The 19,113-nt window shown below is 42.8% G+C and overlaps 1 protein-coding gene across 1 annotated transcript in view; it reads right to left on the minus strand.

The window, feature by feature from the left end:
- Positions 1 to 19,113, minus strand: part of LOC143769934 (hexokinase HKDC1-like) — a 75,221-nt gene that overhangs the window by 30,074 nt on the left and 26,034 nt on the right. The window contains exons 8-10 of the mRNA XM_077259002.1: positions 10,197 to 10,352; positions 9,859 to 10,092; positions 6,708 to 7,012 (exon numbers count right to left, since the gene is read on the minus strand). Of these exons, the coding sequence (XP_077115117.1) occupies positions 6,708 to 7,012; positions 9,859 to 10,092; positions 10,197 to 10,352 (695 nt within the window). The remainder of the gene's footprint in view (positions 1 to 6,707; positions 7,013 to 9,858; positions 10,093 to 10,196; positions 10,353 to 19,113) is intronic.

Raw genomic sequence — 19,113 nt, forward strand, 5'->3', positions numbered from 1 at the left:
AACAAAGTGGCAATTGTACCAAATACTAATGAAATGTATGTAAACTTTTGAATTGCAGTAAGTAATAAAAATGCCTTAAAACATTCTCTCTCATTATTCTGGCATTTGGCAAATATTAATAATTATAGTAATCCTAATTTACCTAAAACTGGATAGGTTTAATCTGATTTCATGTCAGAGTTTGAGAAAACCATGCATAAGTGTCTTTTTATATAGTATATATAAACTTCTGATTTCAACTGTATACTCGCCTCTGGCACTTAGTGATTTCCAGTGTTAGTTCTTACTGCCTGGTTTGGAGTTGGAAGTGTAGTTCATGGTTGGAGTTGGCGTTTGGAGATTTATTGCTTGCAGTTTTGTTTGTGTGAACATCCTCATCTGTGTTCCACTCTGTTGTTTGATGAATATATTTTCTATTACTGTTTTTTTCATTTATCTCTGTCTGTCTTTCCTTGTTTGTCTGGTTAGTGCTATTCTATACACTTTTACTTCCCACCTCCCTGGGTGGGGGGACGGGACAGGTAAGTGATGATATGGGAGCATAGCAAGGCACGTGAACCCGGTGTATCCACCTTTAGGAGTAATCCAGGAGACAGGGATAGAAAGGGCGCTCCTAGTTCTAGGGACCTGGTTAGCACCCACAGTCCCAAGGCACTGCGTGACATGAATTCTATAACTGTTTGATAGGTAAGAGCTTTTTTCGTTATATCGACCGTGCAATAGCCTGCTTCTTGGTGAAATTCTGCTGCCTGCAACTGCTAGAAGGGGGCGCTTTCTGCATACAGATTTATACGCCTCTCACGATGCTCAATAGGTGCTGTATAAATCTGTACACACTGCAAAGTGACAGATTCAAGCAAACAGAATTCTGGTTGTTGAAAAGAATGCAAGGATTTTGGAAAATATAATATATCTTAAAAGTATTAAAAAAGCCTAGCTTGTGCTGTGAGGAGCCTTTGACCCTTATTGCCCATAGGCCTAGGTGACTCCCAGTCTGCTCCTGGGTTGCTGTTTTTTATAATTACTGAAACATAAGCAGTCTTGGACTTAAGGTAAGGTAATTTCATACGTTCATATTTCTGATGTAATGCATTGGAAAGCAGGAAAAAAATTCCAAGTGTGTTGAAACTACAAAAAAAGTGCAAGTCCACAATTGTTTTTTTTTTTTTTTTACCTATCATGTTCACCATATTGTAAAACGTGTCTGGCAATATGATTCTCCAGGTCAGTACTCTTGCGCAGATACCAAACATGTATAGGTTTTTTTTAAGTAGTAAAAACAAAAATTCTGAAATTTGTAAGAAAAAAAATTAAGCTTGTGCAGCCATTTTCCTAGACCCATAACGTTTAAATTTTTTGAGATCTGGGACTGGGTGAGGGCTTATTTTTTGTGCCCTCACCTGATGTTTAATTGATACCATTTTAGGAAGATATGATGTTTTAATTGCCTCTTATTGTGCTTTATTGCAATGTTGCAGTGGTAAAAAAAAAACAATTCTGGCAATCTTCCTTTGGTTTACTGATCAGATTAATTTATTTTATATTTTAACAGATCAGACATTTCTGAACACAGCGATACCCTATATACTCGTGTATACGCCGAGATTTTCAGCACATTTTTTTTGTGCTGAAAACGCCCCCTCGGCTTATACACGAGTCAGACATCAATACTCACCCTCCATCGCTGGATCTCCATCACTGCATCTCCGTTGTCTGGGTGCCGGCAGCTTCTTCCTGTGCAGAGCGGTCATGTGGTACCGCTCATTAAGGTAATGAATATGTACGCGTCTCCACTCCCATAGGCGTGGAGCGCATATTCATTACCTTAATGAGCGGTACCATGTGACCGCTCTGCACAAGAAGAAGCTGCCGGTCCCGGGGACAACAGAGAAGCAGGGAAGTGCAGAGACCGTGCCAGGAGGGGGTGAGTATGACGGGGAGGGCAGGGGAGCTGAGCCATGTCATGCATACAAGGGGGAGGATGGGGTTAGCCATGCATACACGGGGGAATGCAGGGGAACCATGCATACACGGAGGAATACGGGGGAGCCATGCATACACGGGGGAGTACAGGGGAACCATACATACACGGGGGAGTATGGGGGAGCCATGCATACACGGGGGAATACAGGGGAACCATGCATACACGGGGGAATACGGGGGAGCCATGCATATGAAGTGGCCGAGGGCAAGGTCGCCCATGTATATCCATGATCTGGCCCAGCAAAACTTCCACACTCAGATTCCATCTTAACAAACGTATCTTTACTGTTATACATTTTCCTTAACACAGCGGAACACAATAATAGACAATACAAAATATGCCTATTCACAGAGATAACGTGTAATAACAAACTGTCCCTCACTGTCCCTATCCACACGTTACCAGTTCCTTTGCTCCAGGAGGTTATCTTCCCACGTCGCAGGCCTGTCTGTCACTGCAGGGAGACGCTCCAGCCGAACAGAAAACAACAGGGAGTAAACAAAACTCTGTCTCTCAGGTCCAGACTGTAGTCCTTGGGGTTCAGCAGGTAAGGGTGGGATGTTCGGCCTCTCAACAGAGGACCCGCTTACAGTTCATGGGCTCCAGGATCTGTGAAGATGTCACCGCTGAGTGCTCCGCAGTGTGGGAGCTGGGAACAATCTGGATGTCAGCTTCCAAGAGAGAGAGGTCATCCAGGCAATCTTCTATATCGCATCTACAGGAGGACGCCAGCACACCCAGATCTCTCTCTGCACAGAAAAGTTTCCCGGGCTCTCTTTTCCCCTCCCCTTCCTGTTCACATGACACAACAGGGGGAAGTTTAGCCAATACAGTTTGTTTCTCTGTAATCACATTCGGCATAGGTATAACTTCTGGCCACACAGGGGCAGTGTCTGTCACAGATTCTATGTCAATGATAATAGAACAGTCACAGCCGGCCAGCTCACTACACGCCCCCCCACTCAAAGGTTGGCAGTCCCTGTCAACGACCGACTCCAGGGCGGCGATGGCTGTGGAAGTTGTAGGACCCGGCTGTGAAGAGGGCCACACATATTGGTCTCTGTAGGACTGTCCCGGGGGCACTCCTGCGGTGGTCCTCGCCGTCCGCCTAACGGGTGCTAGTCTCTCTCCCCGATCGGTCACCCCACTCTCTACCCCAGTTGGTAAGTCAGTCAGGCGAGCAGGGGTAGGGATGTCTTCCACCTCTACATCCCCGGTATCGGTGTCTCCCACAGTATTAGTGATATCCATCTCTCTAGGTATCACAGGAGGGGAGTCAGGCTGAGAACGACAGGGGCGCAACATGTTACGGTGCAGGGTGCGGAGGCTGCTGCTGTCTTCGCCTTGTACTTGGTAGACGGGGCCTGGATGGGAATCTTGCTGGGCACAGATCCTGCCGACTACGCCAGATGAAGTGGCCGAGGGCAAGGTCGCCCATGTATATCCATGATCTGGCCCAGCAAAACTTCCACACTCAGATTCCATCTTAACAAACGTATCTTTACTGTTATACATTTTCCTTAACACAGCGGAACACAATAATAGACAATACAAAATATGCCTATTCACAGAGATAACGTGTAATAACAAACTGTCCCTCACTGTCCCTATCCACACGTTACCAGTTCCTTTGCTCCAGGAGGTTATCTTCCCACGTCGCAGGCCTGTCTGTCACTGCAGGGAGACGCTCCAGCCAAAGCGAAAACAACAGGGAGTAAACAAAACTCTGTCTCTCAGGTCCAGACTGTAGTCCTTGGGGTTCAGCAGGTAAGGGTGGGATATTCGGCCTCTCAACAGAGGACCCGCTTACAGTTCATGGGCTCCAGGATCTGTGAAGATGTCACCGCTGAGTGCTCCGCAGTGTGGGAGCTGGGAACAATCTGGATGTCAGCTTCCAAGAGAGAGAGGTCATCCAGGCAATCTTCTATATCGCATCTACAGGAGGACGCCAGCACACCCAGATCTCTCTCTGCACAGAAAAGTTTCCCGGGCTCTCTTTTCCCCTCCCCTTCCAGTTCACATGACACAACAGGGGGAAGTTTAGCCAATACAGATTGTTTCTCTGTAATCACATTCGGCATAGGTATAACTTCTGGCCACACGGGGGCAGTGTCTGTCACAGATTCTATGTCAATGATAATAGAACAGTCACAGCCGGCCAGCTCACTACACATACACAAGGAAGTGCGGGGAGCCATGCATACATGGGGGAGTACGGGGGAGCACGGTGGAGCCATGCATACACGGGGGATTATGGGGGAGCCATGCATACACGGGGGAGTATGGGAGAGCCATGCATACATGGGGGAGTACGGGAGAGCCATGCATACATGGGGGAGTACGGGGGAGCCATGCATACACGGGGAGTACGGTGGAGCCATGCATACACGGGGGATTATGGGGGAGCCATGCATACACGGGGGAGTATGGGAGAGCCATGCATACATGGGGGAGTACGGGGAACCATGCATACATGGGGGAGTACAGGAGAGACATGCATACATGGGGAGTACAGGGGAGCCATGCATACACGGGGGAGTATAGGAGAGCCATGCATACATGGGGGAGAACGGGGGAGCCATGCATACACGGGGGAGTACAGGAGAGCCATGTATACATGGGGGAGTATGGGGGAGCCATGCATACACGGGGGAGTATGGGAGAGCCATGCATACATGGGGGAGTACAGTGGAGCCATGCATACACGGGGGAGTACAGGGGAGCCATGCATACACGAGGGAGTACGGGGAAGCCATGCATACACGGGGGAGTATGGGAGAGCCATGCATACATGGGGGAGTACAGGAGAGCCATGCATACATGGGGGAGTACAGGGGAGCCATGCATACACGGGGGAGTATGGGAGAGCCATGCATACATGGGGGAGTACGGGAGAGCCATGCATACACAAGGGAGTACGGGGGAGCCATGCATACACGGGGGAGTATGGTGGAGCCATGCACATACACGGGGGGAATACGGTGGAGCCATGCATACATGGGGGAGTACGGGGGAGCCATGCATACACGGGCGAGTACGAGGGAGCCATGCATACACGGGCGAGTACGGGGGAGCCATGCATACACGGGGGAGTACGGGGGAGCCATGCATACATGGGGGAGTATGGGGGAGCCATGCATACACGGGGGAGTACAGGGGAGCCATGCATACACGGGGGAATACAGGGGAGCCATGCATACACAGGGGAGCCATGCATACACGGGGGAGTATGGGGGAGACATGCATACAAGGGGGAGGACGCCGAGCCATGCATACAACAGGGGGAGCCACACATAGCAGGACAGAGATGAGGGGACAATGCATATCCAGCTTATACTCGAGTCAATAAGCTTTCCCAGTTTTCCGTGGCAAAATTAGATTTATACTCGGGTCGGCTTATACTCGAGTATATACGGTACATATAATTTACTTTTTTCAATTGTTTTATTTTTAATGGGTCAAAGTGGGGTGATTCGAACTTTTATGTTTCTTTTATCTTTTTCATATATTTTAAACCCCCTTTTTTTTTTACTTGTTACTTTATTTAATAGTCCCCTTAGGAGACTTGATGTTGCGATTGTCAGATCACTTGTGCTATACAAAGCAGCACTTCAGCTGGTATGGGCCGGCTTTCAGAGGAGAATCAAAATGACAGACATGTGGGTCATCAGCAGACCCCCATCTGTCATGACAACCCCGCAGCTCTTCTCAATCACGGGACAGGGGCGCTGATCAGCAGAATGAATTAAGCACTTTCGGGCCAAGTGCTTGTTAAATCCCTCTGTCTGTGATTGACAGTAGGATTTAGCTGGTTAACAGCTGCAGGCAGATCACTGCTCCACCTGCGGCTGTTAAAGAGGTTGTCCACTACTAGGACAACCCCTTCTTGATCTACGGTAAATGTTTGCCCCGAGAAAATAAATAAGCCTATACTCACCTCCCTGTTCCAGCGGTGTCAGCAGTTGTGTTACCGGGGCTCCCGTGCAGTTGTTATGACATGTGAGCCCTGCGCCGAATCAGCGATGGCGTCACTGTATCTACCTTTGTATGGATTGAACATGAAGAGGAATTGAGAGATTAGCTGCAGCCTGGACTTCCGCTTCATGTTCAGTTCGTATGAAGGGGGGACAGTGACATCAGAGCATGATTGGCGCCTTGTTCACATGTCATATAACAACTGCACGGGAGCCCTGGGAACACGAGTGATGACACCGCTGGAATGGCGCCTGCAAGAGTATAAGCTTTTTTATTTCATAGAGGCCAAACATTTAGATCAGTCATCATGTGCGGGAAAGATGTGTGCTTAGCGTGTGAGCCCACATCAAAGGCAGGGACACGACATTGGATGTAAATAGACAAAGATCGAGAAGGGGTAATGATATGTGACTTTTACCGAACCTCACTTTTTTTTACGCATATCATTCCAGTCTCTACCTGAAGAAAAGTTTCTGGCAGAACTTTTAATTTGGTACACTCTCAGTGAAACTTTTTAAAGAATTTATGATTTTTTTGCACTAAAAAGTCAGTAAAAATTGGTAAATACAACAACAAGGAGCATTTTTGATTTTGAGATAAATTATTTAGCCACATGCACAATTTTGAAAATTTGGCACAAAAAAGCAAATATGCTAAGGCAAGAAAAATAAAAGTGTCTAAAAAAAATAATGATGAATCGGGGCCAAAGCGTCTTGATCATAATAAAAGAATAAACTATAGCAATTACCTGTACCATCCGGGGTTCCATAAACATAAGTCGGTAACATTTTCACAGTTGCAGAGTCATGTGTTTCTTTCTTAAGTCCATATTTTAACTCTGCAATCATCTTTAATTTAATTTCCACAAGTTTCTCGTCTGATACCTGCAGCTGCTCTAGAACCTCATCAATCTGTTTGCGTTGTGAGAGCAACCTACAGGCCACTGCTGTTACCATAGCTGCTCCTTTACCGCTGCCGCTCTCGGAGAGAAGGAAGCGCACGTCACAGTTAGGAAGAAGTCGCCTTACAACCTTGTGTAATCGTTTAGCATACCTGGAAAATAAATTATTTGGGGTTATTCTACATTGTTTGCTCTTATTGTGTATATAGATCTCCAGTGACATTTCAATAAAATGTGCATGACTCGCTTATATATTTTTTAAATATTAATTTTAAAGGTTTAGTGTGTCCCTTTAAGAAAGATCAAAAGTTTTGTTGTCACATCTTATATTTTTCTATTATTACATTATTTTTTCTAACAAGCACCAGGAATAATTTGGAGAATTTTTCTGATATATTTGATTAGGATATGCTGCTCTATAACTGAACACTAAAGGCTCCCATACACATTAACTCAAAGTCTGCCACACTTGCGAATTTTGGCAAGACTGGCTAACTATCTGATGAGTATGGGAGAAATGGGAAATATAACTTTCCGTTAAGCAAGTATTTGACCAACAGATATTTCTTGTGAATAAATTCATGTAAAGATGATGGAAATGGACAAATCCAATTATAACGAATGTCTGTCGGCGAAATGAAACAATGCGCTATCGTTTTAGACAACCATATTGGACCCTCAAATGAAGTAGCGTCGAAACGCGTGTCGGGGTCTAAGGTGGAGGCTGATGTGATGACACATTCTATTTTTATTTTTGAGTATGTCTGACCATAATGCATCTATCTCTTTACTATTGATTTAATTTTCTATATTACATTGCACTATTTGTGTGCATTATATTATACCAAATTTCTATAGATTTAACTTTCAGAATTGCATTGTAATTAACTTTGTGCATATACTTATGTTCATATACACTCACCGGCCACTTTATTAGGTACACCATGCTAGTAACGGGTTGGACCCCCTTTTGCCTTCCGAACTGCCTCAATTCTTCGTGGCATAGATTCAACAAGGTGCTGGAAGCATTCCTCAGAGATTTTGGTCCATATTGACATGATGGCATCACACAGTTGCCGCAGATTTGTCGGCTGCACATCCCAAAGATGCTCCATACAAGGCAGGATGGATCCATGCTTTCATGTTGTTTACGCCAAATTCTGACCCTACCATCCGAATGTCGCAGCAGAAATCGAGACTCATCAGACCAAGCAACGTTTTTCCAATCTTCTACTGTCCAATTTCGATGAGCTTGTACAAATTGTAGCCTCAGTTTCCTGTTCTTAGCTGAAAGGAGTGGTACCCGGTGTGGTCTTCTGCTGCTGTAGCCCATCTGCCTCAAAGTTCGACGCACTGTGCGTTCAGAGATGCTCTTAGGCCTACCTTGGTTGTAACGGGTGGCGATTTGAGTCACTGTTGCCTTTCTATCAGCTCGAACCAGTCTGCCCATTCTCCTCTGACCTCTGGCATCAATAAGGCATTTCCGCCCACAGAACTGCCGCTCACTGGATTTTTTTTCTTTTTTGGACCATTCTCTGTAAACCCTAGAGATGGTTGTGCGTGAAAATCCCAGTAGATCAGCAGTTTCTGAAATACTCAGACCAGCCCTTCTGGCACCAACAACCATGCCACGTTCAAAGGCACTCAAATCACCTTTCTTCCCCATACTGATGCTCGGTTTGAACTGCAGGAGATTGTCTTGACCATGTCTACATGCCTAAATGCACTGAGTTGCCGCCATGTGATTGGCTGATTAGAAATTAAGTGTTAACAAGAAGTTGGACAGGTGTACCTAATAAAGTGGCCGGTGAGTGTACATACCTGTTAGCATAATTCTTTGGTAGTATTCTGTCATCTGCTGGCTACCCCTTGCATTCTCTTCTTCTCTTCATTATTGTGCGTCTTATTGGCCTCCCTTTACTTTCATTGCTTATTGATTTTAATTATTAACTTTTTATTTTTATTTTTATTGTATAGTTGTGTACCTCAAAATATTTATTGTTTATATACATTTGAATTATTTTTTATTATTACGGAGTAACACTTATTATTATCTCTTTGAAGACATTGCAGAAATATGTTTCCTTCTTGGCCCAGTATAATTAGAAATGTATGGCCAGGCTCATCAAATGTAAGGAACAAATATGTATGCATGGGTGTCACGGGGGTTACCGCAACAGAGAGGAGCCAGTAGACCACAGCGTATGATTGCTCCTTTTCCTGTGCTGAGAAGCACTTCTTCGTTTTAATAGTGTTTATTTCTTTTGACAGAACAGGGGTTAATTAGCCATGTTGGAAACTCTGAGCTCTCAGCTGAGTTCAGTTAACCACTCCTATTCCCTTTATAATCTAGGTCCTGATTCAAATCCATGTCAGAGCTAGCATTTGCTGCATGGCGTAGGAGGAGAGGTGTTCATATGAGGAGTTTTGGAGGAGTTATCTGTGACTGTTGCGTGGTTTGTAAGTGAGATAATTCCCTTCCCTCCTCTACTTTGCTTTTTTTTTCGCATCCTCCACTCCCATGTGCATTCCTCTGTTATATGTGAGTGAATATTTGTATGGCTGATGTTTTCAGTTTACCCTTGTTTGTGTAGCCTAGTTTATCGGGTTGGTGTACTACGGTGCACAGTAGTGCTCCTCTTCCCTGGGTGGGGATAGAGAACAGACGGAGGGCTAACTCAGATTAGGCAAGGGTGGCAGCCCCAGCATCTTCACCTTCAGAAGTATCCTGGGGAATAGGGCGAGCTAGGGCACTAACTAGTGTTAGGGACAGGGCAGGAGCCCCTGGTCCCAGGCCACCCAACAGCTGAGTCATGACACTGGGTGTTTAAAGCAATTCTTCACCAGATGGTCATTGGTTCAACCATCAACCTTGTGCTACCTAATGTGTATGGCCACCTTGCAATAGTTAATGACCCAGAATTGGCAAGATGGTAAAAATATTACTATATTTTTATTATTTTATATATATCAAATTATTCCATATATGATTACTTACTGGGGATGTGTTCTATAAACTGTGCCATCCATTCCAACAGTTGTTCTCATTCTATCCAACTTCTTATTCTTACGAAGTCTTGTCAAGATGGCGGCAAGAGCAGCAGCACACAAGTTGGCTGATCGGAATGATACTATAGTGGCGACATGCTGAACTGCAATGCAGTCATCCTCTGATATTTCCAGGCCAAGGTCCAGTAGTATTTGTCTAGTGTTAGCTAGACCTTCATTATATCTGCATGAGGAAACCAAATACACATGTATAAGCAGGAATTGCTAGACCTCCATACTGTGCCATTTCTCTAGAAGTAGCAAATGCATATATGAAGCAGTCCCTACTTTTCCATGGCAGCCACATGACTTGTTTCGATCTTTCCCTTGGTACGGAGAGCAGTAGAGACCTTGCCACTGAAAAGTAGACCTTTTTTTGCCATCTTTAGCAGAATGAGTCTGACGAGTTCTCCCATGTACAAACCACTGATCATCTTCTCGAATCTATCATAAAACAAGACACAATTGCAATTTTTTTAAATAAAACAAATTTAAAAAATTGCAGACATGAAAGTGTAACCCAAACTCATGGGATAGCTGTCAACAGCTATCTCTCCTGATTCCTCCATACACATATCTGCTTATCTGAGAATTCATGTATTTTCAGTAGAGCGCGGAGAGAAAGCAGCTGCCAACCACTTTTGGCCTAGGCTTATCTGTCCTACGAACAAAACGATCTGAACATTACATTAAACTGCCCAATCATTATCTCCCCCAATATCATCTGTCGGGTATACAGATCAGATGGTTCTCCAAAATTACTGGGTTCAGCCAGCAATAACTTAATGTATAAGTGTAGGGCAGGATTTACCTAGAAAACACAATAGATATGAGGATATTAGTGGCCACACAGGAAGGGCGCTAGCTAGAGGGAAAATTGGCATATAAATACCTGCTTGAATTTTGTGTTTTTGGACATTTATTTAATTTGGTGGGACAAGAAAGACAAGAGGGCAAGTAAAAAGGGACTGACAAAAAACCTAGGTGCTGCTTACATGAAGGATGTAGTCTAGCATGACAGATATTCTGTGGTTATAGCGTCTTTACATATACAGTGGGGCAAAAAAGTATTTAGTCAGTCAGCAATAGTGCAAGTTCCACCACTTAAAAAGATGAGAGGCGTCTGTAATTTACATCATAGGTAGACCTCAACTATGGGAGACAAACTGAGAACAAAAAATCCAGAAAATCACATTGTCTGTTTTTTTTATCATTTTATTTGCATATTATGGTGGAAAATAAGTATTTGGTCAGAAACAAACAATCAAGATTTCTGGCTCTCACAGACCTGTAACTTCTTCTTTAAGAGTCTCCTCTTTCCTCCACTCATTACCTGTAGTAATGGCACCTGTTTAAACTTATAAATAAATATGAATCACCTGCGCTGGTTGATGGTGTAGATAGTGTAGGACCTGTAATAATAGTTACACTGTAGGAAAACTAGAAAAGGGCTAAGTATAATGGATTGGCAGGACGCCAAATGCTAAATGTTCGTTACACCAGTGCACAAAAATATATTAGGATCGGGGTGAATCACAGCTAGAAGCGATTAGTTAGGTTAACCTGCTTATAGGTATAAACACATGCACTTACTAGATACTGTGCCTCAATGGTTCCGAAACAGTAGAAGGTAGCGGTCCTCCTTGCAAGAGGGTGCCTGCAGATTGCACCGTGAGATTGCGAGGAAATGACAGGACTGACTGGACTATGAACGTTGTAGATGGCGCGGTGCAGCAGTGAGCAGATGCCGCCAGCTCCTGGCGTGCTCCGGCCGGAAGCTACGCCGGAGCAGTGGCGGAGTGTGTAGGGGGCGTGCTACCTGTTGTGACGTCACAAGGTTGAGAGGCGGGCGCGTGTCAGGGGCAACCAATCCGACGCGTTTCGAAGGATACACTCATTCTTCGTCAGGGCTGGAGTTCCCTGTGTAGCCCGGCCTTATATAGTGAACGCCCCCTTCGCTCAAAAACTGCCTATGTAGCCCATATGTGAGAACTTGTACACAGTACAGGTATCATGATAAATGTTGGTTTAACTTTGAATCTGACATACAGAATCTTTAATATAGGTAACGGACCTGGATTAGTAGGGAGAACAACACTTAATAATAACTTTAAGAGAGACCATTGAGGGTGTCAGCTCAATTTGTTGCTGGATACTATATGGATATCTAAAGGCATGATATAAAAAAAAAAAAAAAAAAAAAAAAAAAAGGGGAGAAAAAAAGAGGGGACATATGTGACAATAATTAAAACTATAAGTTTATTCAAATTTATACTAAAATACATACACATTAAAAAGCCATACTCGGGTATATCTGTTTGCCTCATGATGATAATCATGAGAAAAGAATAATCAAATTAAATTAAATTAAAATGCGATAATGAAACTACAGTGGAGTATAAAAAATAGATATATAAAAATGTGTAAAGTGCATCCTCTTATGTGCGTTGTAAAATGTATATATAAAATACATACAGTTATCTGTATTTGGATATTTATATAAAAAAATTTTTTTATAGTCCTCTACTATTTATCATGAACTATGTATCTGTCAGGGGTGATCAATAAATGGGTCCAGGATCATAAACCCCTAGTATTGTTACTATAGTTGAATCAAATCGCGTATATAACAAATCGTGTGTCGGACTAATTTAAAAGAATAAAAATAGCAAATAGATAAAATTGTATTGCATTAAAACGCATAAAGCTCTATCTCTTGATTGAGCCCTTTGGGGGCCAGGCTATCTAGTGTAAAAATCCACTTGGATTCAACCTTGGACATCTTTTTTAGGAAATCACCTCCCCTAGGGTTTTGTCGAACTATTTGGATCCCACAGAAGGAGACATTCTTGCATGATTGACTGTGTGTCTCCACAAAATGGCGGGAAAGGGGGTGCCCTTTAAATCCTTTCTGGATATTGTCAAGATGTTCTTTTATCCTGACCTTTAGGGGTCTTTTTGTTCGACCCACATAGATTTTATTGCATGGGCATGTAAGTATATAAATAACCCCTGACGTGTCACAGGAGATCTTGTTTTTGATAGAAAAACTTTTGGTACCGCTTGAGTCCAAAAATGTGGTTTGGACGCATCTATTGCAGGACGTCCGTTTGCAGCACGCACAATGACCACATGACGTGAAACCCAAATTGCGGGGGTTTAATACTGTTGTACATTTTTTATCCCTTAACAAGACCGATTTCGTAGTTGGCGCTAAAAGGAGACCTAGATTTTGTGCTTTTGTGTAGACAAATTTGGGATTCCTGGGCAAAAGGTTCCCAATGCATTTGTCCCCCTGTAAGATTGGCCAGTGTTTTCTGATTATATTTGTAAATTTTTTATAACCTGAATGAAATTGTGTCACTATAGGTAGGTTGTTTATTTGCTGTTGAATATCTGGAGGGAGATTGTTTGGACTTTCCTTATGAATCAAGTTGTCTCTAGATATTTGGCTTACTGATTGTTTGACTTGATCCAAAGTTTGTGGATCATATCCCTTGGCCTCGAACTGTTTAGTGATGTGTGCCGCTTCATCATTATAATCCCCCAAATCCGTACAATTCCTCCTGATACGAGTAAATTGACCCTTGGGAATATTTGTTAACCAAATGGGTAAGTGGCAGCTCGTTAAATGTATGAAGCTGTTAGAATTCACTTCTTTATGGAAACATTTGGTTTTTAATGTATTATTTTGCACATAAATAGTCAGGTCTAAAAAATTTACTCTGGTGTTACTGATAGTGGGGGTGAATTCCAGACCAAACTGATTAATATTTAAGTTGGAGATGAATGAGTTGAGCTCAGTTGGCGTGCCTTCCCAAATAAACAAGATGTCATCAATAAAGCGACGCCAAAGTTTAAGGCCTGTATGGAGTGAACCTGACTTGAAGATGTGTTGTTGCTCCCAGTTACCTACGTACAAATTAGCGTAACTGGGAGCAAAACGTGTGCCCATTGCGGTACCCCACGTTTGCAGGTAGTACTGATCCTCATATTGGAAGTAGTTGTGTTTGAGTATGAATTCCATGCTTTTCAGAAGGAAATGGATTTGACATTCTTTATATATGCCTAACGCACGTAAGAATAGTTGTGCTGATTCACATCCTTTCTCATGGTTAATTACGGTGTATAACGATTTAATATCAAGAGTACCTAAGATATAGTTACTCTGCCAATTAATAGATTCCAAGGTTTGTATAGTGTGAGTGGTATCCTTTAAATAAGCCGGGATCAGTGGCATACACTTTTGTAAGTGCAGATCCACATACTCGGAAAGATTAGCAGTGAGACAATTTATGCCCGATATAATTGGGCGACCGGGCGGGTTTGTGATGCTTTTGTGAATCTTTGGGATATGATAGAAGATGGCTATTGATGGGGTCCGATTATTAATAAAATGAAATTCTTTTTTATTTAGGATTCCCAGAGATTTACCCTTCAACGCCAGACAATTAAGTTTTTTGATATAATTGTCAGTGGGATTAGACTTTAATTTTTTATATGTTATGGTATCGCCAAGGAGTCTTAATGATTCATTATGATATGAAAGACAGTCTAACACCACAATACCACCCCCCTTGTCTGCAGGGCGGATGACAATGCTGTGATTGGACTGGAGATCAATAATTGCCTTCTTTTCACTTGTATTGAGATTATGTGGCATGTATTTAGAGTTATTGACTTTCATCTTTTTAATATCTGTTGTGACTAAGGTTTCAAAGGTCCGGAAAGAACTGGAATATTCATTGATTGGGTTGAAAGTAGATTTAAGCGCCAAATTGGTATGGATATAGTTAGTGGTTACGTTAGGATGAATGCTGTTTGTGCTAACCGTTTTTTAAAAAAAATATTTTTTTAAAGCCAAATTACGCATGAATTTTTTAATGCTAATATATAGATTGAATGGATTAGCTTTAATAGTGGGGGCAAATTTGAGACCTTTCTGTAAAAGGTTCTCCTCACTCTTGGTTAGTTGGTGTGTACTCAGGTTGAAAATTTTTTGAGTATATTCATGTGATAAGATAGCTTTATTTACACTTTTGTTTTTCTTTTTGGCGAGTTTCCCACCCCTCTTACCTCTTTTGGTTTTGAATTTTGGGGGTGGAAAAAATCCCGTTTAATTGTGGAGTGCACAATGGGTTTTACGCCTTTTCTATTAGTTATGTAGTTTTTATTTTTATTAATTAACCTACTTGGGACCCTTTTTGGATTTGTATTGGAGTTAGTAGTTCCATTGGATTTGGGCATTAACGGTTGATAAGGTACATGGATATTTGTACTTGTAGAAGGAATAGGATCTTCCCACTCCGTGGTTGTTTCTACATCGTCCCCCATATTGGGTAGATGGGAGAATTGATTAGAGATAGGAATTTGGATGCTCTCTACAATATGAGGCATTATGGGTGGAGGGCTGGCCCTGGTAGTATGGGCATCAGGGGTATCTCTAATGTCTAGGGAGTTCATTTGTACCTCACCACCATTGTCCCTAATACGGGTGGTCATAGGAGTATATTGCGTGGAATTAGTATTGGTATACGTAGAAAAAAACAGGGATATATCTTCCAGATTGTTTGGCGGGGATGAATGATATTCATCCAGAGTTACGAACTGATTATTGGAAAAGGATGTTAATTCTGTAGGACAATTACTGGATGAGATATTAGAAAAGGGTACATTATCTCTTGCTAATTTTTTCATTTTTTTGTTAATAATTTCTTTTTCCTTTTCTTTTATTCTATACATGATTTTAGGGATAAGGTTATGCATATCTTCAATATGATTATACGCATTGAGTTGGTCAAATAATTCCATAATTGATTGGTTAATTTTAGCCAAATTGGCGCGGCGTTTATCAATTATAAAATGAAGGGCTTGATTGGAAAAAGTTCTGAACATGGATTCCCATTGATTTTGAATTACAGGGTCCCCAAAGTCCCCTGCAAGAGTTTTCTGTATAACAAGACCTCTAGGGACGATGCCTGCTTCAACGTATTTCTCTAATGAGGCAATCTCCCATAAATTTCTCATTTCATTAATTAACAATTTTTCTAATGATCTTAACAAAGTTTTCACTTGATCAAATTCGTTTACTGACAATTTCTGGTGAGAAAATTGAGTTTGAATGTATCTCCGTCTGAAATCCCTGTCATCTTTCAATGCATCTAATGTCATAGTGCAGCTGCCTAAGTGTAGAATGCACAGATATGGAATAAAGAAAAGGAAAATATACACTGGCGCTGCACCAACAGGACAAAAATTAGGGGAAATGAATGGATGTATACGATAGGGGGGAGGGGGCTAAAGAAATCGAAGCTGCTGGTGATGTGACAGAGTCTGTGCTGAACTCTGTCTGAAGTTAAACAAGGAAAGTAATAAATAAATATGAATCACCTGCGCTGGTTGATGGTGTAGATAGTGTAGGACCTGTAATAATAGTTACACTGTAGGAAAACTAGAAAAGGGCTAAGTATAATGGATTGGCAGGACGCCAAATGCTAAATGTTCGTTACACCAGTGCACAAAAATATATTAGGATCGGGGTGAATCACAGCTAGAAGCGATTAGTTAGGTTAACCTGCTTATAGGTATAAACACATGCACTTACTAGATACTGTGCCTCAATGGTTCCAAAACAGTAGAAGGTAGCGGTCCTCCTTGCAAGAGGGTGCCTGCAGATTGCACCGTGAGATTGCGAGGAAATGACAGGACTGACTGGACTATGAACGTTGTAGATGGCGCGGTGCAGCAGTGAGCCACTTATTATTAAGTGTTGTTCTCCCTACTAATCCAGGTCCGTTACCTATATTAAAGATTCTGTATGTCAGATTCAAAGTTAAACCAACATTTATCATGATACCTGTACTGTGTACAAGTTCTCACATATGGGCTACATAGGCAGTTTTTGAGCGAAGGGGGCGTTCACTATATAAGGCCGGGCTACACAGGGAACTCCAGCCCTGACGAAGAAGGAGTGTATCCTTCGAAACGCGTCGGATTGGTTGCCCCTGACACGCGCCCGCCTCTCAACCTTGTGACGTCACAACAGGTAGCACGCCCCCTACACACTCCGCCACTGCTCCGGCGTAGCTTCCGGCCGGAGCACGCCAGGAGCTGGCGGCATCTGCTCACTGCTGCACCGCGCCATCTACAACGTTCATAGTCCAGTCAGTCCTGTCATTTCCTCGCAATCTCACGGTGCAATCTGCAGGCACCCTCTTGCAAGGAGGACCGCTACCTTCTACTGTTTCGGAACCATTGAGGCACAGTATCTAGTAAGTGCATGTGTTTATACCTATAAGCAGGTTAACCTAACTAATCGCTTCTAGCTGTGATTCACCCCGATCCTAATATATTTTTGTGCACTGGTGTAACGAACATTTAGCATTTGGCGTCCTGCCAATCCATTATACTTAGCCCTTTTCTAGTTTTCCTACAGTGTAACTATTATTACAGGTCCTACACTATCTACACCATCAACCAGCGCAGGTGATTCATATTTATTTATTACTTTCCTTGTTTAACTTCAGACAGAGTTCAGCACAGACTCTGTCACATCACCAGCAGCTTCGATTTCTTTAGCCCCCTCCCCCCTATCGTATACATCCATTCATTTCCCCTAATTTTTGTCCTGTTGGTGCAGCGCCAGTGTATATTTTCCTTTACCTGTTTAAACTTGTTATCAGTATAAAAAGACACCTGTGCACACCCTCAAACAGTCTGACTCCAAACTCCACTATGGTGAATACCAAAGAGCTGTCAAAGGACACCAGAAACAAAATTGTAGCCCTGCACCAGGCTGGGAAGACTGAATCTGCAATAGCCAACCAGCTTGGAGTGAAGAAATCAACAGTGGGAGCAATAATTAGAAAATGGAAGACATTCAAGACCACTGATAATCTCCCTCGATCTGGGGCTCCACGCAAAATCCCACCCCGTGGGGTCAGAATGATCACAAGAACGGTGAGCAAAAATCCCAGAACAACGCGGGGGGACCTAGTGAATGAACTGCAGAGAGCTGGGACCAATGTAACAAGGCCTACCATAAGTAACACACTACGCCACCATGGACTCAGATCCTGCAGTGCCAGACGTGTCCCACTGCTTAAGCCAGTACATGTCCGGGCCCGTCTGAAGTTTGCTAGAGAGCATTTGGATGATCCAGAGGAGTTTTGGGAGAATGTCTTATGGTCTGATGAAACCAAACTGGAACTGTTTGGTAGAAACACAACTTGTCGTGTTTGGAGGAAAAAGAATACTGAGTTGCATCCATCAAACACCATACCTACTGTAAAGCATGGTGGTGGAAACATCATGCTTTAGGGCTGTTTCTCTGCAAAGGGGCCAGGACGACTGATCCGGGTACATGAAAGAATGAATGGGGCCATGTATCGTGAGATTTTGAGTGCAAACCTCCTTCCATCAGCAAGGGCATTGAAGATGAAACGTGGCTGGGTCTTTCAACATGACAATGATCCAAAGCACACCGCCAGGGCAACGAAGGAGTGGCTTCGTAAGAAGCATTTCAAGGTCCTGGAGTGGCCTAGCCAGTCTCCAGATCTGAACCCTATTGAAAACCTTTGGAGGGAGTTGAAAGTCCGTGTTGCCAAGCGAAAAGCCAAAAACATCACTGCTCTAGAGGAGATCTGCATGGAGGAATGGGCCAACATACCAACAACAGTGTGTGGCAACCTTGTGAAGACTTACAGAAAACGTTTGACCTCTGTCATTGCCAACAAAGGATATATTACAAAGTATTGAGATGAAATTTTGTTTCTGACCAAATACTTATTTTCCACTATAATATGCAAATAAAATGATAAAAAAACAGACAATGTGATTTTCTGGATTTTTTTTTCTCAGTTTGTCTCCCATAGTTGAAGTCTACCTATGATGTAAATTACAGACGCCTCTCATCTTTTTAAGTGGTGGAACTTGCACTATTGCTGACTGACTAAATACTTTTTTGCCCCACTGTACATTCATTATTAGTCATTGTTGTAGCCTATAGCCACTGAAGCCTAGCAGGCACATAAATCATAAGATTGGGGATGTTAGAAGTCAAGGAGAAACCATCAATTTCATAGTCCGGGAAAACTCCTTTAAGTTATCATTACAGTGTGTACATACAGAACGGTATAGACTTAACGGAACGCTGAGTCTTATTTCTATTACTGTGCTAAATCTTATTTATTTGTGCCTGGACAAG

This window comes from Ranitomeya variabilis, chromosome 4 (genome assembly GCF_051348905.1).
Source record: "Ranitomeya variabilis isolate aRanVar5 chromosome 4, aRanVar5.hap1, whole genome shotgun sequence".
Classification (NCBI taxonomy): domain Eukaryota; kingdom Metazoa; phylum Chordata; class Amphibia; order Anura; family Dendrobatidae; genus Ranitomeya; species Ranitomeya variabilis.